The 27,543-nt window shown below is 46.9% G+C and overlaps 1 protein-coding gene across 4 annotated transcripts in view; it reads left to right on the top strand.

The window, feature by feature from the left end:
• LOC8040832 (CREB-regulated transcription coactivator 1) overlaps positions 1 to 15,945 on the top strand; it is a 62,144-nt gene extending 46,199 nt beyond the window's left edge. For all 4 annotated transcript variants that reach the window (XM_029979900.4, XM_040498992.2, XM_040205194.3 and 1 more), the window contains exons 12-14: positions 2,817 to 3,098; positions 5,235 to 5,475; positions 11,394 to 15,945. In XM_029979900.4, coding sequence (XP_029835760.2) covers positions 2,817 to 3,098; positions 5,235 to 5,475; positions 11,394 to 11,644 — 774 coding nt within the window. In that variant the 3' untranslated portion in view covers positions 11,645 to 15,945. The remainder of the gene's footprint in view (positions 1 to 2,816; positions 3,099 to 5,234; positions 5,476 to 11,393) is intronic.
• The last annotated feature ends 11,598 nt before the right edge of the window (positions 15,946 to 27,543 follow it).

The following is a 27,543-nucleotide window of genomic DNA, read 5'->3' as shown; positions in this document are numbered from 1 at the left end:
CAGAAAAAAAACTTCCGTATTTTGCACGCTCTGCATCGTTCTGCGCCAGCTCGCCAACCGTTTCTCCAGACGCCCCATGGGCGCGCAAGCTAAGCTGCGGACATTCCGCGCGGCTGCGAGAGGAGTGAGAGAGGCAAGAGTGCGAAAAAGATGCAGCTCTACGGGAGCTATGGGACACGCGCGCCGCTTGCTCAGTGCTGCGAGGTGGCTAGCCTGTTAGGGAGCATGACGTCACACTGAGATTCTCGGATGTGGGAACCGTTGTGTGGTAGGTTGCGGTCGTGTGGAGTGGTCAGAAGTCTGCAGCGCCAAAGCGCATGCTTTTCATTGTTCAGCTTGAGTGGTTTAAGTTTGACGCCGTAAACGGTTTTCTCGACGATTGATCTTGTTATGGGTTACAATATCTATACAGTGAAGTTGAAGCTCCTTGTGATAAAGTTTGCTGAGGAAAATAAAAACCGCGCAGCTGCCAGGCAGTTTAGGCTGAACTAGAGCCACATACGTTATTGGTGAAGAGAAGAAAAGCGTTCCGGGGGCCCGAATGAAGGAACTTTCCTGCGGTTGAAGATGAACTGCTACAGTATTTTTGAGATCACAGGTCGTCTGGTCACGCCGCGTCGTGCGAGATGCTACAGTTTCAGGCAAGAAAGATTGCATAAGAAAAAGGGATCTTGGCTGCAACGTTCAAGGCTAGCAAAGAATGGGTGACAGGCTTCATGAGATGCCATCACTTATCTCTGAGACGAAGGACAACTCTTTGCCAGCCTTTGCCCGAAGACTATGAAGAGAAGGTGTTGGCATTTCATTGTTTCGTGATCGTGTTGCAGGAAACGGACAACTTTATTATGTCCCAGATCGGGAACGCAGATCTAATGCTGCTGACCTTCGATATGCCACCTAACACTACAGTAAGCGAAAGAGGTGTTTCAGCTGTTCCTGTAAGAACAACTGGCTGTGAGGAGCAACGCTGCATTGTCATGCTGGCGGTAACTGCTGATGGGCGAAAGCTCCCGCCCTTTGTCATTTTTAGGTGCAAGACGTTGCCAAAAGTGAAACTGCAAGGTTGCATCAATATCCGCGTCCATGAAAAAGGATGGATGAATGAAGCTTTAATGCAAGACTGGATTGAAACAGTTTGGGGAAAACAACCAGGTGCTCTTTTGCGACTGCTATCGCTGATGGTACTGGACCGCTTCAGGTGTCACCTTGTCGACAGCGTGAAGCAAAAGTTGCAGGACATGAAAACAAACCTTGTTGTCATCCCGGGAAGTCTAACATCAGTTCTACAGCCCATGGATGTGTCAATCAACAAACCGTTTAGACTATGTGCGCAAAATCTATATAGAATGGATGACCAGCGGAGAACACAGCCTCACTCCCAGCGGAAGGATAAAGAGACCGCCCGTGGAAACAGTCTGCGAGTGGGTTATAACAACGTGGGACATGGTCTCTCCCAGCATTGTCGAGTCGAGCTTCAAGAAGACAGGACTATCAAGTGATGAGGTAACTGAAGACGATGCTATGTAGAATGGAGTGACAACTACAACCACGACGATCACAGTCATAGTACCGAGTGCGAGAGCTCCAACAGCGACTCGAAATAAACAAAATAAATGCGTTTTGTAAAATAAAAAAAAACAAATTTGCCGTTTGGTTATTTGTGTTTTTATATACACTACAGCCTTTGCAGATGTGTTATGTGGGACGTGTTCCCAAAATATCTGCTTAATTTGTGCACCCCGTTCCTGATGACAGATATTTAAAAAGATAAGTGTGCAAATTATGCGAGTAAATATGGTACGTCGACTTTGCTGCGTGACATCATACTACAAATATGGAATGGACTTTTTTTTAGTGACAAACATCGCCTAGGGAGTTCTCTATGAACTACAAGAAGGGACCACCAACGTGCCTCCGCCCGTCAGAACACATTGGCCTCGTGCTATCCTATCGGTTTTCACTACTACCTATGCTTTATACTATTGATACTCAAAAAGAATTGTCAGAAAAGACGAAATATGCATAAAGACAGGTGCTGAATATGTGGCTCGTGGGACGATGCCCTTCGAAAACGGCGACAGCAGGAAGCAGGGCAAGAGAGAGGGCGTATGCATGTGCGGAAGTCAATGTTACTAGAACCACTCAGTTGGGCAACTGCCATAGAGCCTGCTCTGAAAAAGTGGCACCGATCCGTACTCGAGAACCTAGCTAATGGCGATCGCAACGCCGCCATTTCTCCCGCAACGGCCACTCGAGGAACTGCATGTAACTTCTGTTTTGGCTTTAATCGGCCATTTTGGAGCTGAAACAGATACGGTGGAAGGGGTTTCAGGGATGCCACCCCCGTTTCCCAAGCGGACGCGCCGTGAATTATTACTGAAGTTGGAATGCAGCTAGGTCAGGACGTGCTACCTGAAATCACCGCTGAGGCATGGTTGTATAAAACCAACATTAATTGTACCGCTAAACCTTGCAAACTAAAGATTTTAGAAAACATCATGTGCCCTTCATTTTGTACTAAACTCCAATAAAAGTTACGACAAAAAGAATTTTTTTCGTTGGTTTTTACGCAAAAACATGCTTTCTAAAAGCTCAAGGTGACCATAGTAAAGACAAAGGATGAAGAGTGGCGCTGTTGTCATATTTAGCTCGGTCTCGGTGGACGCCAGCGGTCCAGGTTTCAACGGTGAGTTCCCCAACTGAGTGTTCTAGTAACGTTGGCGGAAGCTTACCGGAAAAAGGTCCATTGTCTTTGGTGCCCTCAATGAGCATCTGGCCGGACAGTTCACCGACGGACGCACGGTTGCACGTTGCAGACCCCGACCAGCCCGCGCCCGCGGCAACTGTACCAGGGCGGGGCGCCCTCTGAGCGCTCCGGGAGTGCCCCGGGATCCCCGGTGTCCCACGGGGCCTCCTCCTCGCCCACCTCCCCCCCGGGGCCCGTGGGCAGCCCCTACGGCGGCGGCAACGGCTACGGCCGGGCGGGGTCGGCCATGGGCAGCACCTCTCCGCTCCAGCAGCAGATGGAGCAGTTCAGGGTAGCCACGGGGGGCGCCGAGGACCACCCGCCTTCGGCCGGCCAGAACCAGTACTTCGTGGTGGGTCTCTCTCTTCTCCTTTGCAGCCGCCCTCGGTGGAATGCTGCCTGAAACGCGTCTCCAACTGTTGCATGAACAAACAAAAAATAATGTTTAAAAAATTTTAGAAAGTGAGAAAAAAATATTGTGACAATATATTGTCGGGCGATTTGGGCCCGAGAGATGCCAGACGGCAGCCAAACTGCAAGCGGCGAAGCGTGACGTTGGCGCTCGTTTGGCGAATATGGAACAAGACGCCTGGACTCTGGCCAAAGGAGGTCAAGTTTGGTTCTATTTTGGCTTCTTCGAGCCTTTTAAGGGCCTAAATTCCCAGACTAAACTTCAATCTTGGTCGAGAGACTCGTTCTACCCAAGAATATACTCAATGCGCCGTCATTTCCGGTCCATTTGTCACACCCTCCCTATAAACAACCGTTTACGCAAAAAAAAAAAAAAAAAAACTGTACAAGTCACATCTTTTTAAAACTCGCACTTATATATTTGTACAATCGTCACGGCAAAATTGTATTGATAAACCTGTACATGGGTATTACGATTGTAATATATTTGCGGGCAAAAGCCAGTTTCGGGATTTTTGTCAAAAAATCATACGAGAATTACACCCACCGTGGCAAACTTGTACTGTTAATGTTAGTATGTACAGAAAAAAAATGCCTACCGTAATATCTCGAGTGATAACCCACCCCTATTTTTGGTTTGATCTGCTCATTTTTCTCAAACACCGAAAGATAGCCCACTCCTAGTAATCATAGAGTTTGGATCAATGATGGCCTTGGCATAAATGTGGCTAGTTAGCTACGGTGTGATATAAGTGAACAGTGCTGACTGGGAAGTATATTCATCTTTGCTTCATTGTCCCTCGCCGCAATAAGATGTTTGGCAGGGACTTATTAACTAAACGGAGCATTTTCCCCACTTTTCTTGATTGTAGACCGAAAGTTAGCCCACTCCTAATTTTCACCCGATTTGCTCTTGATTTTAAGTGGGCTATCCCTACAATCATTACACCAAGTAGTCCCACCTGGTATAATGTGCACCGATGAAAACTTTTGAAGAAAAAGCGAGACTTGTGCATTAAAAAATGCTGCTTAGTTGATTTTATACTTTCATTATATGCTTTGCAAAGGATACCATGAGTCTTGTTATACTCAGGTCGGAAGTTGCAGTGTGACCTCATGGATGGTGCCAGTCTTTTCTCTTCTCGTATGTGGTTATTAGCAGTTGCGATGCAGTCTGTCATTTCTTTAGGTATAAAATAAAATAACACAGAAAAAGAGACAAGGATAAGAGAGTAGACAGAACAGGTGCTAGTTTTCATCGGGTTTTATTCAGGAAAGGACAGGCTAGTGTAGGCACTCTATAGCAGCATAACGTAGCGAAAGAAAACTAAAAAAATGTTTCGGGATTTTCATGCCACGGATATTCAGCCCAAAAAACGGGATGGGCGATCTCTCGTGGGCAGGTGTTCATATAAGACTTTGCGGTAGTTGAAAGGTAGTGCCTGTCCTGTCTACTTTCTCTGTTTTTCTTTTTTGTGCACTACATTGTTTTGTACATAAATGTGCACCAGCTATCCGAGCAGTTAGAACTTCAGGCTGAACGAGTTGGCGGTTTATGATGACCGACACTAGAGCACACTAAAACAAACTGTTGCTCAAACTTCCGACATGTCAAAATGACCTTCTTGCACCTAGACAAACTTGCGGCTTGATAGTCAATCCTTTTTTGTTACAATATTATGGATTGCACACTAGCATATTTGTCCTCCAGTCGTATAATGTTCTCGGCTTCAATAATTTCCCTTGTCTGTTGGTTGACACTTCTGCCCAACACGGTACTGTTGTTGAAATGTGCCGAACACCCACGATCCCGACAGCAAATTCTTGAGTGGCCAGGGTTGGCGTTGACGATGGCGTTATGTTCACGAAGGCGAGCATTAAGACGCCGCCCAGTTTGTCCAACATATTGTCTCCCACAGGAAAGACGATTGAAAAGACAACCCCTCCTACGCACAGCTTTTCAGTCCAGCAACATGCTTTACTAGATCTGTTTCCTTTGCGAGTGCTCGTTGTTTTTATAGGGTGGGTTTGCATGGTGAACGGGTTCTAAGCGGACGAAATGTCCACCCCCTCCCAGCTTCCCGACGGGAGGTACTGCAACAGCCAGGGGGTTCCGACGAGCAGTTCGTCCTCGGGCGGAGTCTTCTTCCCAGACGTGGGTGGCGGGGGTATGGCGGACCCCTTGAGCTGCCCCATGGGCTACTCCCACGGCTCGCTGTACTTCACGGGGGACATGCAGTACACGGGGAAGGGGCAGGCGACGGACAATCCCCAGACGCCCCAGACCCCCACCAGCATCCCCGACATCATCCTCACCGGTGGGCAGAACAAAATCTCACTTCTGATCTGTGCAAGCAAGTAGAGCAGTCATGGTTACTCGAATACTGAATGTACCATATTTTCCGGACTCCACACCCGGTGCATGGTCCGCAGGAAAAAATTTGGGGTGAAAAATAAAAGCTTTTGCTTAGATTGTCTGCACCCGGTGCATAGTCTGCACCCGGTGCATAGTCCGCACCCGGTGCATAGTTTGCATGCCATGCATAGTCCGCACACCGTGCCTGATCCAAACAAAGATTATGATACACAGCACACCTTGACAAATGCTTGCTGTATTAGCTCACAAAGAAGCTTGTATTATGCATAAATTAACATTAATATACAGTTGAGCTTGGTTATATCACAATCGGGTATTTTGAATTATTGTCTATATCAAACAGTCCAATCATTTCCTTGAAAATCATATGTAACACTATAGGAGTGTTGTCTTTTTGTATCGAACTCCCATGGTGGGTTGACACTCGGTATAGCGAACAAAGCCCGGCTGCCCGTTGCTTTTCCTGTGATCCGATTGCGCCGGTGGCGAACACATCGCTTGTGTTGCGGGGCTGGCAAACTGCCGAGCCAGCATACACGCGGTAAGATACGCAGCGAAAGAGCAGTTGTAAAGAAACAAAAAAAACAAAAAGCAATAAAACGTAAAAAAAAAAAAAGACGGACGGCAAAAGCAAGGGGAGGGCACCGACGCGCGAGTAGGGAGAGCAGGGAGTGCCCGCTGTCAGAATGGTAGCCTGTGCCCTTTCCCCGAACACTGCTGACGCTGCGCGACTCCCTAGCCCCAAAATAAAATTAGCAAAAATATAAAAAAAGTTGAGTGTGTCGACAGCAACGGTTGTGCGATCGCACTTAGAATGCGTTAGCTTTGTTTACCTTTCCTTTTTTTTGTTGCCTGAATTTAGTGAGCTTTCTTTTTTGCTGCTTGCTAAACTTTTGTTTTGTCTTGCTTTTGCGGTTTCTTTTTTTTTTTTTAGCTTTTAAAATGTTTTTTGTGTTTTGTTGCTTATGTTGGGGTGTGGAGGTCCCGGCCAGGTGCGCGTGTAAGCGCGGCGACGCGCGGCGGTGTTTGTGATCTCAGCCAACTACGCTTCACTCTATTTAGCAGCTCTTGGATGCTCTAATTGGCAAGCTCCTGTTTGTCGCGACCTTCCATATTAGCAGAGATGCCCGGAAATTTCAACTCTAGCTTAATTTCAGATATTTTTGTGTATCAAATTATTCATACATCAAACTATTTTATGATCCCCTTTGAATTCAATATATCCGGGTTTGTTTGTACTCCGTTCATAAGATCCCTCACGTCTTGTCACAGTGAACGATTTAGAAGAAAAACAAATCCTTATATAGTCCACAGCTGTAAATAGTCTGCATTGTGTAATATTTCAACTTTTAAACATGTACACATAGTCTGCGGGCTAAAGTTAGAAAAATACAGTACTTTAAAATGTTTTTTTATCACAAAGTGAAAGATATCCAGGGAAATTTTGATAGTAACGGAGACTTTAATGACACAAGACATTTTAAAAAGAGTCTTTCCTTCTTCAAGTGTGTACGAGCAACATTGCAAAACCAAAGAATAAAAAAATAAAGAAATGTGGAGGGTGGAAGTAGACGGGCTCACTCTAATTTCTATTAGCATCATTCCAGCCTCGCTGCTAAGACTAATCCTTAACATTTTCATGCTTTTGTTAATATAGTTTAGGCATTGTGCGATTAATTGGCATTTCTTTTGCATTTTTGATTGATGTTGTTGCAATTTTATTTGTTTATTGCTTCCTCCAAACATTGTATTTCTTTCCCTTTAGGTGATGTCCTTTTCAAAGACAGCTTTAAAGCATCTGAATAAACAAATAAATATACTCTGGACAAAGAAATTTAGTGCAGTTATGGATCTTCCAGTATCCAATATTCAATTCCAGTTTTCACTCATCCATTTCCTCTATATTTAGTATCCAGTACGGTCAAGGGCCTTTATAACAAAGTCCATGGGAATGGCAAAATCTTTCATAGTGCAAATAACTTTGTTGTAGTAGTTCAGCACGAAAAATTTATCACGCGAAACCAACTTTGTGTTATCGCATATCGATGTACCCGCATGACATTCGAGGTGTTTTAGGAGCAATATAGTGCCAAATATAGAATGAGCAACATCAGAAACTAGGTTTTGAGCATTGACAATGAACTGATCAAAAGGGGGAACGATGGCCAAGTCTGTTAGTGCTTTGCAGCTCGGGATCCAGTCATCAAGCTCAATTTCCAATTTTTTTTTTCTAAATGAAAAGTGTTTTGGCACACATTTGTATACTCAGCACTGCGTGATGCAATTTAAAAATACACTAGGCTATACTATTTGTCAGTAGTTCCGTGCAGTACAAGCGAAGGCAACGCCAAGCGAGGGAAGAAAGGGAAGCACTAGGAGAGCCGGAGAGGAAGAGAGAAACCTCCTTTCCTCTCTAACGTTTCTAGTGCTCTTCCTTTCTCCCCTCGCCTTCCATTGCCCTCTTTTCCCATCCCGCGTTCCTGGTGCTTGCCCATTCTCTCTTCGTCTGACGTTGCCTTCACCTGCACTGCACATAACTAGTGACGCGGAGTATAGTGGTTGTACCGCCAGTACCGCCACTGGCAAAATTTGTCGTTTACAGCCGAGACACCAGGCACTCCTTGCTGCAGACGAATTTCCCTATGTCCAAACTTCCACACAACAAACTTAACTGAGTTATCGAAATATGAATCGCTATAATCACTAAACGCCGACATAGACCTCCAATCACGCAGCGAATGAGAGGCATTCGCCGACCGCATAATATCGGCCTTATCTAAACTGACTGGTGGCCCGCACCGCCACCTGTCGTTCGGAGGAGGCTCTTGAAGTGGCTGCGCTGCTCTCGATTGCGTGTATAGTCACCGGATGGCGTAGGAGTGAGCGCGGCAGCGGCAGCAGCACAGCAGAATTCGCCACACACACTTGATGCTCAACAGATGCGGCGCGTGGCGCGGCGAGGAATGAGAGAGGCGCAAAATTGAGCCGACTGAGATCTTTTTCACATCTGTCCAGCACAAAGAAGGCGGAACATTTCTTTGTGTGCAATTCTTCTGATTTCGCTTAGACTGTGGCGTCGCAGGTAGAGTCACGGATCACGTTTTCTCAACCACATATTGCTCCAAGGTGGAACAGTTTGCGACTTGGATCGACCCAGATTGGGAATCTTGGTAGATCCTGACGAAGATCGGCGCGCCGGCCTAACAAATGCCAAGACAGCATAAAAAATGTTGCAACTGCCCATAAAAATACTTCTTACAGTGACAGCTGTTATGGGCTCTTCCCACCCGTGTAAATAATTTCCGTTGTTCATATTGTAGTAGTTGTAGTTGTAGTTGGTAATGTTGTAGTAGCTGATGTTGTAGTTAAGATGTGGGTGTCTGTCGTCGATGTGGCCAATTCCAAAAGATTGCTTCAGCCCGTGGGAATCAAACCTGGGTTTGGTAAAAAATCGTAAGGGTGCAGGCAAGCTGGTGAATATTAACCATGTTGAATTAGCCTGAGACTGGGGTAGAGAAGAAACATCAACATTTCTTCTCTACCCCAGTCTCAGGTTAGTTCAACATGGCTGGGTTTGGTGCATGCGAAGTGGAGGCGTTATCACAGAGCTACGCCACGCCATTAACAACCCGCTTTATGCTTTGGGGTTCTGTAGTACCTGATGCCCACTGCATTCGCTCTCTGGAAAAACAAAATGGCTGATAAGAAAATGCCATTGTAACACTGTCATATCTTGGCAAAACATACTCATGAGTGCACTCACACACTTCACACACCCTCACCGATCAGGCGTGAGGTGAGGGTGAGTCATAAGCCTCAAAACTCGCGAATTTGAGGTTGAGTTCGGGCGTGAGTTTGGTGAGTTCATGAGTTTGGTGAGGGGTGTGAGTTTGGTGAACTCATGAATTGGGCGAGTGCATGCATTTATGAGGCCAGTGAGTGTATGAGATTGGTGAGTGTATGAGTTCAATGACTTCATGAGTTTGGTCAGGGGCATAGGTTTATTAGGTCGGTGAGTTCATGATTTTGGCGAGGCATAAGGTCTCTGGGAGCCATGAATTTGACGAGGGTTTGCGGGGTGATGTCAAGAAAGGTGGGTCATGTCACTTTGCTGTACATTTCCGAGTCGATGCTCGCTTCACAATGGCGCTGTTAGCTCGTACGACTGGTTCTCTCTACGAGTAATCGGAAAGGAAAAAAAGGTGCCGATTTACTTCATCTGCGCTCTTTGGCTCCGGCTCACTTCGCGGCGGCTTGGCGTAAACTTTCGATTGTCGCCTCAAATAACACACTATTTGATTTGATTTCGCCTATACGTGAGGGGGAAAAAAATAGAAATTTTGAGAGCCAACTTGGGGTGATGCGTTCATTACGCAAGTGCGTTCATTATGCGAGTAAATGCGGTATTACATACTGCGATATCCTGCAAGTATTTTTTTCCAATTTAATACTTTTAAATATCTGGGAGTAAATTAACTAAAGTAGCAGCAGCAGTGGATGCAAGCTTGGGAAGAATCTTAGCGAGTTCGACAGGATTGTTTATAAGAAAATGTATATTAATAGTTGACATGCCAATTTTTGTTACGAGCTTACTATCCATATAAAATGTTATTGACATTCATAAATAAATTACAAAAGCTTTGTTTATTAATGTGAATGGAGAATTGCAGTTCTAAGTACAACCTCTAGAACTTGAAGGAAACAATAATTTAGGTGCTCAAAATTATTGCATTGTAACATTATTTCAGCGGGATTCCGTACATGAAATAACCATTCACAGCAGTTCATGCTATGGTTCATCAGCCATCTTCTGGTTACCATTTCTGGTGCTTCTCCACGCAACTAAACAGCTAGTTCCGTGCCTGAGGCAGTTGCTTCTGGTGTGCAAGCGATGCTATCAAAATGTTTTACATAAGCGAAAAGGCAAAGTAGACATTGCCTTTTAGTGGTTTTACGTTAATCTTAACATAATACTTGCCATGGTACGAATGTAAATTACGTGTGTGCGTACACTCCAAAAGTTATTTTTAGTACTCCAGGAGCTGGTCCAAGGTGTCTGGGACCAATCACATCACTGTAATCCCCATTTAAAACTACCGTGATGTCCTCGAGTCTGTATAAAAAAGTGGCAGAGAGGAGAGGGGGGGGGGGGCGCACGACCGTGGGTTGTCAACCACTGCCGTAATAAGTTACTGGTTGTGTCATCCTTCAAACTTTTTGTTTTGCTGTCCGGAAAAAAAAATTTGTAAGCAAGACAGAGTCATTTTGTTATCTCCATCGGTTTCCTTTCGCACACATGTACTCGGACTTCGGGGCCGTGGAAATTGAGGAGGAAATGCGTAAACTAAGTGAAGTGTCTTTCCCTCCTTCGTTTTACATTGTTACGGACGTCCTCCAACCATAAGGTCCATGGACGCGTCATTCGGGTAGAATGAAAGGATCCCAAGTTCCGCGTTGGGGTATTTGTATGTTAGGGTGATCACTCTTTTTTTTTTTGGAAAATCAATACTTGCCTAAAAAGTGGGGTGGGCGATTACTCGGGGATAGGCGATGACTGCATGTTACGGTATTTCATTCCTGTACCTAGTATTCATATATTCAGTTTATGTATTTAGTATCTACATGTTGTATTCCCATATCTAGTATTCGCATATTCAATTCCTGTACCTAGTATTGACATATTCAATTTCGGCATCTAGTATTTACAAGTTGATTTCCCGTATCTAGTGTTCAAACATCAATTTCCTGTGTCTAGCGTTCACATAATGATTTCCAGTGTCCAGTGTATAATTCCTTACTTTCGCGCAGTATCCACTTTCAGTCAAAGTGTCACAATGACGTCCTGCGTTTCCTACTTAGGCCCTGGAGCGGACGATGCGGCCCTGCTGAAGAGCGCCCTGCAGCAGCACCGCCAGCAGCACGGGCTGAAGAACGACCAGTCGTCCCCGTTGGGCTCCTTCGATTCGTCGGACCTGTTCTCGACGGAGGAGGCACTGCGGGCGGGCCTGGACCCCATCGACATCGACGGGCTGCAGATCCTGACGGACCCCGACATGGCGGTGATTAGCGACCCCGCTGCCGAGGAGGCCTTCCGGCTCGACCGGTCGTAGTGGTCGCCACGGCTATGGCCGCCCCAAGAGGAGGACGAGGAGGAGGCCCTGCTCCTGCAGGACGGCGACCTGCGGGGGGCGGACGAACTCGCGTCGCTGGTTGGCCCGGCGTTGCGGGAAGACCCCGCCCTCCCGTCCCCGCAGCAGGGGGACACAGCCGAGCCATCAAGGGGCGGCACGGCCAGCGAGGACCGTCACGACTGAAGCGAGGCGATCCCCAACATTCACCGAAAACCGTCGTCGTTGTTGTCATCCTCGCCACATCCTCCCCCCCACTCCCTCCCCCACCTCCTGAGACTGAGTCGGGGGTTACCTGCAAACTCCGACCCCCCCCTTACCCATCTCGTTTTCGGTCCGGGGGCTCTCTGTTCCCGACCCCCTCCCATCCTGTTTTATCTCGTGTGGTTCGCGGAGTGCGCGACGACGTGCGCCTTTGACTGATTGGCGGGCCGCTTTGTAGGCTGTCTGAGGTCTCCATGATGGGTCTGGATGGGTCCGGTTTTTGCGGTGGGTTTGGACGGGTCTTGGGTAAGGAGTCCGGGATGTGGACGGTTTTGGGAAGTCGCCATGACGGTTGCGTTTGGAGAGAGACGTGTCTTCAAGTTTTTTCCCCAGACGTGTTTTCGGGCATCTTTGCGGCTGTCCCAGCCAAAAAGAGGCACCCCGTTTTGGTGACCACCGGCACCCCCGTGAGTTGTCTTCGAGGAGGTGGGCGACGATTCGTGGCTTGACGGCTCGAACTGCCTGCAGGTAAATGCCGGCACTCCACTGACTGTCGTCTGTATTCTTCCTCAGGCACTTTGGGCTCGTTTAATTTGCCTGCACCAGTGAAGGAAAGTAGAAGGAAAGTGCACCACTTGTGTTTCAAGATAGGCTCCACTCGTAAGTCAAAACTTACAGTGTGCACCGAGCGTAATTGGCGTAAGAGGTGTAGGTGAATCGAAGGTAGCCAGTAAAACTACCACAAAGTGTAAGTTTGGTTGAAGCGTTCTCGATTCATGCTGTTCAGATGAGCTGCGGGTGGATTAGAACGCGCGACGATTTGATTTTCACGAGTGAACGGCGACGTTTCTGCTCAATGTGGAATATCGGCGGACAGACAGCAGAGTGCCGGGGTTGGTGCCACATTTTGGTTGGAACTTTTTCGACGAAACTTGTGTCAAGTGTCAAGTTGCGGGTTGAAAACGCATTTGGGAGCTTTGCCTTGTGTTAGTGTGTGTGACGTTTGGGACGTGACTGGTGCAATTCGTTTAGCGTGCAATGTATGTTGATCGGTATATAGTGAGCCAGAGAATAGTGAGAGTCGGGCTAGTTGGCAATGATCCAGAGTAAGAAAGCGGTGCAATGAGAATTGGGACAAGAGGAACAAAATGCTTTCTAGTTGTACATATTTCTCTCATCCTTCTTCTGATTGCTTTGCTTTTTTTTTTTCTAACTTTGAACCACGAGTTGTGCTTGCCAGGCCGGCATGCTCGAAACAAATTGTGACAAAATCTTTTGAGTGCGTGGAAAAGAGTGATCACAAGCGAATAGGTAGGTCGTCGGACCGAAAGGTAAAGACCGATGCAGATTTGTGCACTCGTATTTTCAGTGTTTTCTTTTCTACTCTCTTGGATAAGACTTTGTCTCGTTTCATTTCGGACAAGCCGGCCCCAAGGTTGGAGTTGTGGACGACTTTGTACTAGCAGACAGTTTCAGTGGCTGCCGTTTTAAGTGATACAAGATCCACTTCTGTACAAGTTGAGGAAGTGTGCCCTAGCTCTCAGAACACCTCTTCAGCATTAACAGACACTTGCCCTATGTATTACACGAGGCGCAATCCCTCCCGTTTTGATAGCAGAGCAGACTGCAGTGGCATTCAGGAAAAAAATACCAGAGTCATTATTTACACTTGCAGACGGGCACACATTTTACGAAGCATGTGTTTATATGCTGCTGCGTTTTATTAAGTGTAATGATATGGGGAATATTCCCCAAAAGGGAGTATATTAGCAACAGGATGAATGGATTCTTCTACAGAAGCGTGGCACATTTGGTGCTCTTTGTTGCAATCTGGGAGACATGTCGGGTGCCATACGTTGGTCACCAGTGGTGCCACTTGTAACTAGGTGGCACACTCTACTGTGCAATATATTTTAAAAGCAATGTGATGCACTAAATATATTTGATAACTTTGGCTCTGTTTCGTGCCATCTGTGAAGTGAAATATGTAGTGATCCTGTCGAGCTGGAGCAATGAGTGGTAGATGGATAGAGAGGTGAATACATTGAGCCCTTGGAATTGGTTGGTGGCTCGCGCCACTTAGCCAATGTGAGACATTCATTGTGTCTATTTTTTTTGGCTGTGGGATGTCGTGGGTGTGCCGTGTTATTTAAAGGGGCCACTCGTTTTACGATTTGCAAATCTAGCTTTTAACGTGGTTTTATTATAGCAAAAACGGGCAAGTCAACAGGGATTCCGTTCACAAAGAACTGTGGAGGACATATTTGCTGTTTGGCATTACTGGGCGATTCAGTGAAATGGCTTAGGCATAAATAACAATGGATCAATAGTATTTTATTTGCTCTGAGTTGCAGCACACAAAGGTTTATTACTCAGCGAGATCATAAAGCTGCCGGTGCAGAAAAACAAAATATAGTTTTCTCTCCTTGTAGATCAACAAACTTTCTTTAAAAAAAAACCTTGGCCAAAAGTCACAAGCTCTGAGGTCCGAGCCCTTACGTACGAATCAACTCCTGGTCGTTAGCCAGAGAAAGCCAAACCAGTGCTGAAGTAGAGCCGACGCGAGTCCCGCACTTCGGCACAATCTTGGCACAGTTTTAACAAAACCATGATTTCAAGAATAAGCGAAAGTCTCGGAAGTGATGCTGGCTCGCCGCAAAGCCAGTTAAAGCATGGTGCTTTGAATCCCGGTCGTGGCGTCGAGAAAGTTCTCGCCATATTTTTTGGGGGTGCCGGTGGTTATCTTCCGCCGATGGAGGGCGGCAAGTTCGCCGGGCAAAGGGCACGACGACGACGGCACAAGAGTCGTGACGACAACCTTCAATCTCCTCGAGGCGCTTTTTTTTTTTTTTCCCCTATGTACATTTGCTGGAAGTGCTTCGTTTACATGTCCCCTCCCCGCGGAGTTGGTCCCACGACCCACATTTCTATTCTGGTGCGGCGAACTCCGACACGCAACGTCGGGCGTCTCCTCTCTCGAACTGTGGCACACTTTCCCCCGTCATTATGTACATGTACATACATTTTTCAGGTTTTTGTAGTATATAAGTGTTGACGTTGCGGAGGGAATTAAGAAGGCTAGTGAAATGCCTCTGGATGCTTTTTTCTCGTTGACACTGATGCCTCTTGCATTGCTTCTTTTATTGTGTCTGTGATTCTCCATGGGAACATTATAGTCCATTGCATCGTAAGATCAGAAGTAGATGTTCCATTTCCTGCATGGGTTTGTCTTCTTCCGGCGTGTTTGGTTTTGCGTGCGCTGGAGTGTCATTGAAGTTAGAAAGCTCATGCTGTAGGCGTAGCATCTACTGCTGTTCTCACGTTGCAACAAACTATAAAAATAATAATTTTGCTGTTTTTTATTCTTTCGAGACTACCCGGCATGAAAGTGCTTGTCACGAAATGCAAGTGCGTGGCAAGACATTTTTACATGAGGCCGAGTAATTACAGTGCGAAATCTTAACAGGGTGGATCAATTTTATTGTTTTCCCGGAAATTTTATGATTGTGTGCCTTTTGGAACAGATTCTTGGGTTTTCTCTTTCCGTTTGCAAAAAGTGGTACTGGAAAGGGACCATCCGCAATGTGCACTTTCTCGCCGAAATTCGTGTGCGACACTGCAGGGATATCATTGTTCCCCTTTCCTAGTGCTGGTGATAAGTATGCTCGTGCAGTGTTGCCCACGTCTTGGCGAAACATTGCACATGTGATATGGCCATATTCCTCCTGTTGTGATGCGAGAGGGAACACATACAAATCTGAGGCAGAATGCCTGACCTCCAAAATGCGTACAACATTTCTGCGTCTTTTGGGTGGCACTTTCACGCTGGGCAGTTCCTAAGAAAAAGGAAAAACACCAAAATTGCCCCATGTTCCTTCATGCAGGTCTAGGGTTGGTGGGGCATGCAAGTTTGAGCCAGCAGAACGTTTGGAATCGCATAGTAAATGAAATCTGAAACACTGTTTTCTATTTCTTATTTGGATTGCTTAAGTAGCTTTGTAATGTGGAGCTGCATTGTTGTCAGCTCCCAAATTGGTCTAGCCCTCTGGATCACATTTCACTATGTTAGGTTTTGTAGGACATCCAAATCGCAGTGAAAGCTACGGGAAATCCGCCATCTATTTTTGCTTTCTCTGTGATGGAAGCTCCTAGCCACTAGAAGCGGCAGCCATGACGATGAGAGGCCACACGTCATCAGCGTATCTAAGTTATTCTATTACTGCAAATCTAGCCGGTGTTAGTTAGGAATGCTAATGCTGCCAAGCTTTAGATTGACATCTAAAACATTCGGCATTCATGTTGGTGGTGAGTTTTGTAGTTGCTTAACTCTATAATATGCATGAATGATTTATTTTTAATTGCCCACTGTATGAAAAGTATCAATACGGTATAGAAGATCTTAATGTTTTCAGTCCCCCATCAGTCTGTTTGTGTCCCCCCTTCTCCAAGATGAAAGTTGTCTTGGGGAAGAACTAAGCACTTAGTAGCTAAAATAATGTCTGCTTGCTAAATGGTGCAAGACAGCTTTTTCTCATTGTCAAATAATTGCTCAGTTACTAAATTTACTATGGAATTTTATGACATTTCATAAAATGTTTCCTTCAGGTTATCACCGTTTCGAATGAAATTACTGCTATTCCAAGTTTGAGGTGCAGTGGCGATTGTGTGCTTTGTTGGGGAGGCTCTGGCACCATGTGCTGGTAGTTTTGTCTCGGTGGGGCCCCAAGTTTCCTACTTGGAAAGCTCATTTATTGACCCATTTTTTCACTAAATACACTAGCTTTGGTTGTGTCGCATGCTATTTGCGAAACAAAAATATTACATCACTAGTGGAATGTGATTCGAGATCAAGATAAGCTGTTGCAGTTACACTCCTGTTAGAATTAACGTCTGCCAACGTTCCAAAGTTGTCTGCTGGCTCACCGTACCCCTCCTGGGAGGCACTCACTTGATCGAATGACGTTTTAGCGAACGCCCACGTTTCACCGAATGACACTTTAGCGAATAGTTGGACGCCGCGAAGCGGCGTTTTCGGGTGGGCCAATTGGGTTCACATTTTTGTAATGAGCCGCCGCAGACTGTCGCCGCGAAGCGGCGTAAAGCGCAGCGCGGCGGATGGGTTAACGCGCGCCCCGGTTATTCGCTAAAACGTCCATTCGCTCAAATGTCGCTGTTCGCTAAAATGTCATTCGCTCATGTGATATGGACCCGTCCCTGCTTATCCCGCATCACTTGTTCTGCACCTGTTTCATCCTAAGGGCCGACAGCTGTACAGTTTTGGCGTTATGTACTTGCCGCGAGCAAAGCGTTTTTTATCGCAGTGTTTTAGAGGGTTGCGAAGGAGGTGTTTTGTTGTTGCTCCTGTCATCTGTTTCACTCGTCTGCACGAAGAGCGTCTCGCAACGGCGTCTTCTGCGAGCCGCCATTTTGTTGTTGGTCGAGTTGGGAGGAATCGGGGGTTGCGTTATGTTTCTTCCCCGGTTTGCCATTTATCTCTTGTATCATACTGTACAGTATAAAAGGAAGAAAAAAAAATAATCGGGAGCATGCGCTTCTTCTGCAGAAACTGCCATACTGTCCTCTTCCTTACTATGAAACCTCGGTGCGGCGGCGTCGAACGCCGCCGGGAGACAAAGCGCGCGACATGGTGTGAAAGCAATCAAACTTTGTATAAAGTTATCGTTTCCTCTTTTTCACTGCTCTGTATCTCCCCCTTTCCTCGGTGTTGCCGTCGATGACGGTCAGTTTCGCCGTATCCGTCGAGGTCAATAGGGAGTTTCTTTTTTCTCCCGTTTACCGTTTGTCGAGACGCGAAGACCATGGCATTAACGATCTCCCCGACCAGTCGTCTGTTGCGGAGGGAGGGAGGAAGCACGTGCCGCTCCCCTCGGGTTTAGTTTTTTTTTTTTTTCCTTGCCGTTTGTTAACGTCTTCTTGCCAAGTCGTCTGCTCAATTATGACATTGTTGGTTCCCTGCGTTCGTAACGACGGTTTTATCATTTGTACAGTGATCATTATCAATGAAGAGTTGCAAAGTTTTACCGACGGGTGTCGACTCCTTCCTTTACCGCGCACGTGAAGAGTGTGTTTCTGGTTGCACCGAGTGCTTGTGCATGGCTTTTGGTGCATTTGGAGTCTCTATTTAATTTCAGCACGGTGCCTGGGATGTGTCTTCGACTGATGTGTTTACCATCCTATCTTGCTCACGGATTGAAAGGGGTCCCATAGTGGCGGCGAATTGCGTCCTAGTTGCCAGTGTGTCGTGCTGTCGGATGTCGCGATTCCGGCAGTTCGTCTCAAGCCTAGTTCACATGCAGCGGTTTTGGCCCTAGAGCGGCGCGATTTCTGCCGTCGCGGCGCTCGTGCCGCAGAATTGCTGGTGCTGGCCAGAGCGCCGCGACGGCAGAAATCGCGCCGCTCTAGGGCCAAAACCTCTGCATGTGAACTAGGCTTTAGGGCCAAACTCGCTGCATGTGAAACACGCTTTAGAAATGCCGGCGAAAAAGGCGGGAGGATGCGAGATTCGCTGTCGTTGTGGCATCCCATTTCGCTTCTGCTTCAATTTCCGTCGACCGTCTGGCTGCAAAGCGACCTACAGCAGAAAAGGCGTCTGCCACTTCTGCTAATGTACCGCTAAACGCACTAGTCGGCAACGCACTCCAGGCACGGTGGTTTCAGGGTCCTTCTTTGGTCATCTAATCGGTGAATTCATTGGTTACGATAGGGAAGCCTGGTGGTACTTGACTGTTTCATCATACCCAGGCATTACCGTGTTTACTGTCGCATTGACCGTATGGTGTGCTAAAGGGTGCCGAATGTCGCTGTAATAATTCCATATCGATCTGGATTTGTGATGGCTACCAGGCAATGTTACCATAGCCTATTGGGAGCGAGAAAGTTAATAGTGGCTTGATCGCCGATTCTAGTATCTTGGGCTGCCTTTGTAGTACAGGGTGGCGACTCACAGGTTAAGGCAGGTCTGTGTTCTGTTGCAGCGATTGCTTCCTTGTTTTGCATGGGAACTTAGGGTCGTCCATTTATGGTCCTATCTCGATCTGTGGGCTCTAAGCATCCTAAAAAAAACCAAACATTACATTCGTGCATGACCAATTTTTTTTATTAAAATCTGTATTAAAAATTGATTACCTCGGAACTACTATCCAGACACCAGAGGAGTTCACTGCAGTCGATCGAACGCCATTTCATCGAAAAAACATTTTAGAGAAATTGCACATTTTATTGAAGCTCGGTGTAGAGAAACGCTGCTTATCGAAAAGGGGACACTGTTTAAAATAGATCACGCCTCGGGTTCGCGTTTGTGGTTTGGAACTCGGTAACAGTGTTACATGTTACAGGAGAAGCGCTAAAGTAGACTCATACCCCTGTTATACCCCTGTTACACGGGCACACTTAACCGCGGTTAACTCAGCTTTAACTGCGGTTACATGGCAGCACAGATGCCGCACTATAGCCTCGGACAGCTATTTCAAAAGAAGGGAAGAGAGCGCGTGAACTGCTTTGATGGGTGCTCAAGATGCTCAAGCGCACGTTCGCCCATAGCTTTGACTGCATAGCCGCAGAATGTTGTCCGCAAGTATTGTGCGCTAACTGTGGCTTAGCGTAACCGCAGTTAAGTGTGCCCGTGTAACAAGGGTATCACTCACCCTCACATTCACACTCACACCAGAAAAACGGTCACTCACGTCGCGACGTGAGTGACCGTTTTTCTGGTGTGAGTGTGAGGGTGAGTGAGTCTACTTTAGCGCTTCTCCTGCAACATGTATATCCAACTCGCCCAAGCATCCATTCTAAGAAGAAAAAAAAAAAAAAACAGTGTTACATAGCAATCTTATTGAAAACGTTCAGCGAAAGTTTATACAATTTCCAAAAACCAATACGGTTACAAAAATTACCGCATCTCCACGTGGTGAATGATGTTGATTGGGGCGAAGCTCGGGTGGTGCTGATACTGATCTTGGTCATAGGTAGTGCTGATGGTGCAGTTTTCATTCATGTCGGTAGGAGAATGTGTGGTTTTCTTCTTTTTTTTAAGAAGACGGATGGGATGGCAAGTCAGAACCCCCTACTTTTTTTTTTTCTTCTTTTTCTTGATACTGATTTTGGTCATAGGTAGTGCTGATGGTGCCGTTTTCATTCATGTCAGTAGAATGAGTGAGTGAGAAAATGTTTTATTTTCAGGTGGGGTACCTGTTGCCCTTGAAACTCGTCATTGGCTACAGGGGGAGGGGAAGGAGGGATTGGGTTTAAATGTAAATATAAAGTCCGGCGGACTTGATGAACTCTATCAGCGAGTCCAAAATTGCTTTTCTGTGCTCGGGGGTGCCGTCTGGAAGAACCCATTCCTTTAGGCAGGATGGTCTTTCTTGTGGCGGTAGAGCATTCAAAGCTAGTTTCCGCTTGATGTCACTTTTGGGACAATCCCAGATGATGTGTTTGATGTCTGCCAATATTTGACAGTGATCGCACATGTCAGTTTCGGAATCTTCCCCGTTGTTGCTTTTCCGGAATTTATACTTCAAAGCCGGTGTCATGGCGGTTCCTGTACGCAACCTTCGTAGGCATACACGCTCCCACCGACTGTAAGATGTCGATGGAAGGGGGTGTTCGTCTGGCCTGCGTAGATCGGCGAGTCTTTGTCTTCTTTCTAGCCGTTCTTGTGCTTTGATTTCCGACGGGTCGACGTCGTCTTCGATGTCTTCATCTACGACGGGGTGCACTGAGCCTTGGCCGGGTGGGACTGCCTGTAGCTGCTCCCGTGCGGCTGCATGTGCCTCGTCGTTTCCGTGGATACCTTGATGTCCGGGGATCCATCGTATCTTGATGGTACGGCCTTCAGCTCGAAGCTGTCGGGCCGTAGCCTTAATGCTTTTAACCGTTTTGCTGCGGCTATCATGTTTTTTCAATTCTCGTACGGCTTCTTTAGAGTCCGTAAAGACATAAATGTTGCTTTTATGTTTTTCTTGTTCTGCACTTTCGACCGCCGTCTTGATGGCTTGAAGTTCAGCCTCCTTGACGCTGGTGGTAATGCCCAGGGAGGCGGCGACTCTTCTCTGGTCGTTTGCGCAATAATGAGCCATAGCTGTGCATTTGTCCTCCTTGGCTGCGTCCGTGTAAATAATGACGTTAGTGTCATCTTCAAGAAGTGATTGTACCTCGGTGTCGTGTTTCCTGGCAGCGCTATTTCTTCTTTTAACTTGTGTTTTTCCTTGATTTTGCGGGGTCGGTCTTGTATCAATAACTATCTCGTCTTCCCATGGTGGAGGAGGTTTCGTAAAAACTTGGTAGACCTCGTTGTTGTAACCAAGAGCTCTCAGGATCTTTCTTCCTGGTTCAGTTTTTTCAAGCCTCAAGTTTTGACTGATTTTGTTTTCTTGTGCTATTTCTTCAATCGTGTTGAGTCCTCCGATCTCGTAAAGCGCTTCCACCTTGGTGCACCTGGGAAGCCCAGTGATTACTCTCAAGGCTTCCCTGTTAAGTTCTTCAAGTCCGTTCTTTTGTGCTCTGGTTAGACTGAGGTAGTTCACTCCGTAAGTTGCCTTTGGTACAAGGAAAGCCTTAACCATGGTCCTGAGGATGTCTTCTTTAGCTCCCCACGCTTTGCCGGTGGTGTGTTTGATCATATTGAGTGCCTGCTTCCACTGACTTTTGATTTGCTGGTACCAGCTTCCCGCCTTTCCGTTTTCGTCAATCACGATACCGAGTATCTTAATTGAGGTTTGAGATTTAATTGGCTGGCCATTGATGAGGAGCTTGATCTTGTCTCCAACTTTTTCATCTCGCCCTCTGGCGTTGGATATGGCGACGTAATTTGTTTTTTCGGTTGAGAGTTGTAACCCCGTCTGCTTGGAGAAGTCTTGAATTGTGTCCAGGGCTTTTTGAAGCGTGGTGACTTGCGTGGACGTGCTGCAGTTCTTTGTCCAAATAGTAATATCGTCTGCGTAAATGGTAAATCCCAAGAAAGGAATTTTTTCTAGGGAAAGAGCAAGATCTGCCATCACCATATTAAAAAGTGTTGGCGAGATTACGGCTCCTTGTGGGACACCGATCTTGTTATCCGTCATCGGTCCTCTGGTTGGTCCTATAGCCGTTTGGTATTTTCTTTTGTCCAGAAAAGAGTGAATGAATTTCAGGAGTCTCCCTTTGATTCCTCTTTTGACTGCACCACGTATGACCGCGTCGTGGGGCACAGAATCAAAAGCTTTCTTTATGTCGATCGTGACGATCAGCCGTGGATTGTAGGATGGTCGTTTGGAGGTGATGTCCTTGTGAATAAGGGCCAAACTATCCTGCGTTGACAAACCTGGTCTGAAGCCGGTTTGTCTGGCGCAGTAAGCCTGGCTCTCAATTTCGAGGAGCCACGTGATTCTCGCGAGGACCATCCTCTCCATGGTCTTGCACAAATTGGAAGTGAGTGAGATTGGTCTTAGGTTCTGGATTGAGTCGGTGAGCTTGCCTGGCTTGGGAATTGGAATAACCGTTGACAGTTTCCATTCTTCGGGCAGCTGTCCTGTCTCCCATATTTCGTTAAACCAGGCCAGCAGTTCCGTCTTCTTTTCCTCTGGCAGGTTCTTGAGAGACGTGATGGTGATCTTATCCGGTCCGGGTGCGGTGTTCCTTGCTGATTCCAGAGCCATTATAAGTTCCCCCATGTTAAATGGGGCGTCTGCTGGTGACCCATGGTCGAGCTCGGGAACCCTCTTTTTGTAGCGTTGCTGCAGCTGTTGTGTTGTTGGTTGCGGGAAGAAGTGTTCCCCTGCCATTACTGCAAGATCTTCTTCCGTGATGCCGAGCTTGATAGCGAGATTTTGTCCCGTACAATTGTTCTTCTTCTTACCGGACATGCCTTTGTATGTCCGCCACATTCTTCTAATGCCGGTTTTTTCATTGAATGAATGGCAGTGCCGTCTCCAGATTTGCTGCTTCAGCTCCTTCGTATAACGTTTGGCTCTAGCCGTTGCGATGTTTAGTTGTATTTTGTAGCGGATGTTATACTTTGCTTTTCTATATCGCTGTTGAGCTTGAAGTCTGCTTGCCCAAAGGTTCAGCAAATGCATGTCTGGGTTGGGAGTGTCTTCTTTGACTTGGTAGGTCCTTGTCGCCGCTTTGACTGCCAGTTGGATCTGATGAGCGAGGGGGAGTGAGGAAGGGACCTTTTTGATGGCATCGCGAAACGTGTCCCATCGAATGAAGGGTGCGTCTCGTCTCCGTGTACCGTTGGTAGGGAGCTCGATCCTGATCGGCAGATGATCACTACCCATTGCGTCTGGCAATGTTTTCCAGGAGAGTTTGATTTTCTTGCTTGCCCAAGTGAGGTCAGGCGTCGTGTCTACTTCTTTGGCATGAAGGCCAATCCTCGTTGGTATGCAGGGTTCGTTGACTAGTACTAATCCGACCTCCTTCATTTTGCACTTTAGTGTCTTGCCTCGAGCTGATGTGCGGGTATAGCCCCAGTCTTCGTGCTGAGCGTTAAAATCTCCGCTGATTATGAGAAGTTCTTTATTGGGTCTGAGGCGCGTGAGCCAGCTCATATCATCTCCGTCTTTAACGTTAGGTCGGATGTAGGTTGAAGCAATTATGAGAGGCTTCCCTTCGTGTTTTATCTGCACAGCAACTACCTCTCTTGCTTCATTGCACAGATGTGCTGATTCTATACGCGCGTGTGGAACTTGTTCCTGAACTAGAATGGCCACCTGCCCGATGATCGCTGTCACTGCATCTTTGCCATTCCCGCGGTGAATCGTTCTCGTTATGGAGGGTTCTGTGTACGTTTTGTATCCATTAAGTTTGACGTTTTCGTGGTTGGTTTCCTGAAGGAGAAGTACCGCTGGTCTTCTCTTGCCCATTCTTTCGAGTTGAAGTTTGAGCTCCGCACATTTGTTTGCAAAACCTCTACAATTCCAATGAAAAATCCAAGGGTGTACCTTTGTATCTTGGTAGTTTGAGCCGTTCGGTTTCATATTTACTGTGGTGGGTGTTTAGCAGTGAGGTATTTGTCAAATTTCTCGCCGATGTAGTTCACCTTGGTGAGGATCTCAAATGCTAGAGATTCTAGTTGTTCTATTCGGCTCGTGTTGGTCTGGACGTTTGCGAAACCTTGCTCAACCATGTCAGTAGAAGAATGTGTGGTTTTCTTCTTTTTCTTTTTTAAGAAGACAGATGGGATTAAAGCCCCTCGATGTGTTTGCTTTAGATGGGATTAGAGTGCCTTCATACACACGCGCGCTTTTGCTTGAGTGGTGACATCTCAGCCATTTTTCCGCCCAATCGTTTTTTTATGCATTTTGAAGTGCGCGCAATCCGGTGTCACTCAGCTCGAGCGCGTAGCTTTGGTTGATGCATAGACGCCATCTTACCGCCCAAGTCACGCACCGAGTGCGCGAGAGCGTCACGCGCTGGCACTTTCCGGACAACAATGGATGTCTTCACCCTGAGACAGACAGAGAGACATCTAGGCACCCTAGATGGGATTAGAGTGCCTTCATACACACGCGCGCTTTTGCTTGAGTGGTGACATCTCAGCCATTTTTCCGCCCAATGGTTCTTAATGCATTTTGAAGTGCGCGCAATCCGGTGTCACACAGCTCGAGCGCGTAGCTTTGGCTAATGCATAGACGCCATTTCACCGCCCAAGCCACGCATTGAGTGCGCGAGAGCGTCACGTGCTGGCACATTCAGGGCAACAATGGATGTCTTCACCCTGAGACAGACAGACATGTAGGCACCCTATACTTCGTTTCACTTTATCTGGGAGCGAAGCCAAAGCTAGATGCGCGAGACCAGCGCCTTTTGCGCTTCTCCCCAGCTCGCGCGCTCGAGCAAAGCCTGAACGCATGGAGCTTCCGTGCTCGCGCTTCCAGCTTTGCCTTCGCTCGCACATAAGGTGAAACGAAGTATAGATGGGATGGCATCTCAGAGCCCCCTATTTTTTTTTTTTCTTTTTTTTTTTTTTTTTGCTTTCGCTGCTGAACGAGCAGGAGCTCGTGAGCTCCTGCTCGTGAGCTTACGAGCAGGACGGCGGACGGACATACGGACATGGCTAGCCCCTAAGGAGCTTCGTCCCTATAAGGCTAGTGCGTGATTCACCGAGGCATGTTTACCCAAGACTTGGATCTCCCCTCACCCACCTCCTCTCTCCCCCTGTAAACCTGGCGAGACGCACAAAGTTGCGCCGCTCAATCCCGAATTGTTTTTTACAAAAACGAATTCGCTAAAAGGAGGCTCTTCACAATGTTCTCTAAACTGGGTTTTTCTATTTAGGGATTCTGTAAACGAGGATGTCCGTACTAGCGTTACTAGTATGAGCTTTGGTAAAATGGATGCCTCCGGCACTAGAGGGTGCCGTCGGACGAGTATGGGCAGAGCTCTGAGTATGGGCAGAGCTCTGAGTATGGGTAAAGCCCCTTTATGTTTTAAAAGTAGTGTAAGGTGCGTCGATGCACCAGGCATGTGCAACGTGCAGCCCTTTGGAAGATCATGGCGGCACAGCGCAGCACTGAGCTAGATTTCAGCTGCCATGTTCTTCCCAAAGTGGTGCGTGGCACGTGTCTCGAGCATTTCCACAGCAATAAATGGCGCCACTTTTCCCAGGATAGGAGGGGCTTTAAGTATGGGAGGTTGCGATGCAACAAATAGCAACTGTGATGGCAGAACAATTTAACAAGCAAAGATTTATAGGTGGTATTAAAGTAGTGGAGGAAGACAGTCTAATTAGTGAACTGGAAGCTATTGGACAAGTGGAATGGGTAAAGGCAGAGCAGTGAGTTCCTAGTGGTGGTAATCAGTGCATCGAACGATGTTTCATCGAAAGCTCAAATCAACTTTTTTCTGTAATAAGCTGCACGAGACTGTTGCCATAAAGCGGCACGTACGGGTCGCCGAGATGAATTAACATTTTTGTAATGAGCCGCCGAAGACTCTCCGCAACACGGCGTGACCGCAGGCCGGGAGGGGGGAGGGGGGGGGGGGGGGGGTGGTTAGCGCGTACCCCAGTGTTACACGTGTGATGAAATGTCCCTATAGCGTGCAATTTGCGTAACGAGTATCAATGAAACTATCGTGTCGGCAAAACGTGTGTTCATGAAAAGTTGTCCACGAAACGTAATTCCACGAAACGAGTTTCGACGAAATGATAGGGACCCAGTTCCTAGCGGTACATCGACAGGTCGAGATTGTATTTCGATTATGTTTATAAAAAGGTTAGGCCCAAAATCTAAGGCATCGGAGGTAGAAAATTTCTTATGAATAGAAACCACACAAAATACAATAGTTCATGGTTTAGACAGTAGAGAAATACAAGTACCTAGGGGTAACAATTCATGAGTGGATTACCTTTGTGAGTATGAAAAATATGTAACTGGTAAGGGAAACAGAAATGCAGCTGTAATGAAGAGTAGAGCTCTGTGTAATTACAACAGGTATGAGGCGGTGAGGGAAATTGGGAAGGGAGTTACGGTGCCGAGAACTTTTGGCAATGCAGTTCTGTATATGAGATCTGATATCCAAGCATGGTTAGAAGGAATGCAATGCGGTGTGGATAGACTGGCATTGGGGGAGCACATAAGAAAACCAAATCGGGGTGCAAGGTGATTTGGGATGGTCATCATTTGAAGGTAGGGAAGGTAGGGAAAGATAGATTCTGGGGAGAGTCTGAGGGACACGGGGGAGGAACGATGGGCATGGAGTGTTTTTGGCTATTTGTACATAAAGGTGTCGATACAAAGTGTAGAAAGCAAACAAGAAAACTCTGGTCGGAATTCTTGGGCAATAATGGCGCAGATCAGGAAATTACAGTTAAGAGAGTTAAAGCGGAGGAAAGGGAAGTATGGGAAATGGGGATGCACACTAAATCTACCCTGGAGACAAATAGAAAATGTAAGATGGATATTGCTAAGGAAAGTGTATATGACAATTCCAGGGGAAGCTCGCTGCTTGAGGCAAGGACAGGGGTGTTACGAACTATAGGTGTACAGAACTAAATATCGGGACACAGATATCGTATGTGGTAAAGGAGACGGCTGAACATTTGATACTTTACTATAAAGGGCGTTGCCCTGCAGTTCAAGGCGATACTGATGAAGTGAAAGCTGTAGGCTTTAAAGGGGCGATGCAACAATTTTTGCACTTTGCGCAAATACCGCTTAGAACGGGTCCCTGACGTTAATGACCTATGAAACGCGTTCGTTTTTCACCCCACGCAATAGGAGTCCCGGAAAAAAAATTTTAAGAAAAACAAGCAGCGTTCACACCCTCAATTAGCAGCCAAAACAAGCGGCCACGTGATCTGGAGCCGATTATATGTCGCCAATGTTGATCATAGCCGCGCGCTCGGGTTGGCAAACCACAGGACAAGCGCTGAGTTCCAGACATTGTTATGGCTCGGCTGTTGTCGTCATGGCAGCGATTGGACACGGGCCACTACCCGAATGCTTCTCGAGCTAGTAATTATCACAAGCCTAAATCGGGTGCTCACGCAATGCACGGGTCCAATCTGGTCCCACGGCATCCATCTTGAACGAGGCGTTAGTTCAACCAATAGATGGCGACACGCACCCGTGGGGTGGCCGAAACATTGGTTCACAGTGGGATGGCTCGAGCACCATCACGTTCCCCTCGTGGCCTTGCTCGCGCCGCTGCCAGCTGTGCTCAGCTAGCTCAAG

This window comes from Ixodes scapularis, unplaced genomic scaffold (assembly GCF_016920785.2).
Source record: "Ixodes scapularis isolate PalLabHiFi unplaced genomic scaffold, ASM1692078v2 PGA_scaffold11__112_contigs__length_91849675, whole genome shotgun sequence".
Taxonomy (NCBI): domain Eukaryota; kingdom Metazoa; phylum Arthropoda; class Arachnida; order Ixodida; family Ixodidae; genus Ixodes; species Ixodes scapularis.
Note: the sequence above shows the minus strand (reverse complement) of the source record. Positions and strands in the feature narration are given on the sequence as shown.